This window comes from Orycteropus afer, unplaced genomic scaffold (genome assembly GCF_000298275.1).
Source record: "Orycteropus afer afer isolate SDZICR_OR568_19922 unplaced genomic scaffold, OryAfe1.0 scaffold00168, whole genome shotgun sequence".
NCBI lineage: Eukaryota > Metazoa > Chordata > Mammalia > Tubulidentata > Orycteropodidae > Orycteropus > Orycteropus afer.
In genome coordinates this window covers 5,121,064-5,123,129 of record NW_006921755.1, presented here as the reverse complement: position 1 = coordinate 5,123,129, position 2,066 = coordinate 5,121,064, and the positions used below count along the sequence as shown (strand labels likewise).

The 2,066-nt window shown below is 41.3% G+C and overlaps 1 protein-coding gene across 1 annotated transcript in view; it reads left to right on the top strand.

Moving 5' to 3' along the window:
* The window catches only part of LOC103201901 (EGF-like and EMI domain-containing protein 1), a 99,600-nt gene that overhangs the window by 65,234 nt on the left and 32,300 nt on the right, over positions 1 to 2,066 (top strand). The window contains exon 4 of the mRNA XM_042781764.1: positions 125 to 247. Coding sequence (XP_042637698.1) covers positions 125 to 247 — 123 coding nt within the window. The remainder of the gene's footprint in view (positions 1 to 124; positions 248 to 2,066) is intronic.

Below are 2,066 nucleotides of genomic sequence, written 5' to 3'. Positions count from 1 at the left end.
CTTGCAGTAATAGGCCTTGGGTTACTGCTGGTAATCCTGCCTTCCCCTTGTAGGGTTAGAGGAGGTCAGAACATGTGGCCTCCTTGCCGTTTTAGCAATAGCTAATCTATATTTCTTTCTGCAGATATAAATGAGTGTGCTGAAGGTTTTGCTCACTGTGGTCACCTCTGTGTGAACACCATGGGATCATTCACTTGTGCCTGCCAACCTGGCTTTGAGCTGGGAGCTGATGGAAAACAGTGTTACAGTAAGTGGTGACAATCACAGCCCAGGAAATATATGTTGTTGTTGTTGTTATGTGCCGTTGAGTCAAACCCGACTCATAGCGACCCCTCCTTGGGTTTCCGAGGCAGTACCACTCCAGAAGCAGGATTGCCCAACCTTCCTTCCGAGGAGTGGCTGGTGGGTTTGAACCGTCAGCCGTCTGGTTAGCAGGCAAGTGTCTTAGCCACTATGCTACCAGAGCTCCCAGGAAATATATAGCATTTTGCAAATATTAAACAAGAGTATTAATGAAAAACACAACACTGAATATCTTCCAAAACCAAAGCTTTCATGAATGTTTGTCACCTGGTAGTGATAAGAAGGCTTAATAGTCCACCTACTTTATTTTATAGATAGGGAAAAGGTGCCCAAAATCAATAGAAAATTATTTGTACAATAATAATTATTTGCCCCACCCAAGTGGCAGGAAGGAGGGAAAAAGCCGAGAATGACAAAATGGGCAGGATCCAAGTAAGGGGAGGGATATAGACCCCACCAAAGGCAGAAAGGAAGGAAAGCTGGGGATGACAAAGTGGCAGGTTCCAGGTAAGGGGAGGGCAGAGGGGTTTCAAACAGCTAAGGGAGACAAATTTGTCTTTCAGTTTGTTGTACTTTGGTGGCTTGCACATTGCTGTGAGGCTAGAGGCTGTGCCACCAGTGTTTCAAGCACCAAGAAGGTTGCACATGGTACCAGGTTTCAATGAAGATTACAGACTGAGACAGTCTAGGAAGAAGGAAGAAGCCATCCACTTCTCAAAGAATTGGCCAGAGAAAACCTTATGAATAGCAGAGAAACACTGATACATTACTGGGCAACTTTATAAATAGCCTGGATACATTATCTGATACAGTGCAGAAAGATGAGCCCTTTAGGTCGGAAGGCACTCAAAATACGACTGGGACAGAACTGCCTCATCAGAGTAGAACCAACCTAAATGATATGGATAAAGTAAAGCTTTCAGGACCTCCATTTGCTGACATAGCAAGAGAAATAGCTGCTAATATCCATTAATAATTGGAACATGGAATGTATGAAGTATGAATATAGGAAAATTGGAAGTTCTCAAAAATGGAATGGAATGCATAAAGATTGATATCCTAGGCATTAGTGAGCTGAAATGGACCGGTTTTGGCCATTTTTAATCAGACAACTATATGATCTCCTATGTTTGAAGAGGAATGGCATGGCCTTCATCATCACAAAGGATGTTTCAAGATCTGTCCTAAAGTACAAGGCTGTCAGTAAAAGAATAATATCCATACATCTACCAGGAAGACCAGTTAATATTACTATTATTCAAATTTACGCACCAACCACAAAAGCCAAAGATGAGGAAATTGAAGATTTTCAACTTCTGCAGTCTGAAATTGATGAAACTTGCAATCAAGGTGTGTTAATTATCACTAGTGACTAGAATGCAAAAGTTGAAAACAAAGAAGAATCACCAGTAGTTGGAAAATTTGACCTCAGTGACAGAAATAATGCTGGAGATCACATGATAGAATTTTGCAAGACCCAACAACTTATTCATCGTTGAATAAATACCTTTATTCAACAACACAAATGACCACTATACATGTGGACTTCACCAGATGGAATACACAGGAATCAAATTGACTACATCTGTGGCAAGAGGCAATGGAAAAACTCAATAACTTCAGCCAAAACGAGCCCAGGAGCTGATTGTGGAACAGACCATCAACTACTCATACACAAGTTAACCTTGAAGTTGCAGGCAATTAAAACAAGTCCATGAGAGCCAAAATATGACCTTGATTAGATCCCTCCTGGATTAAGAGAC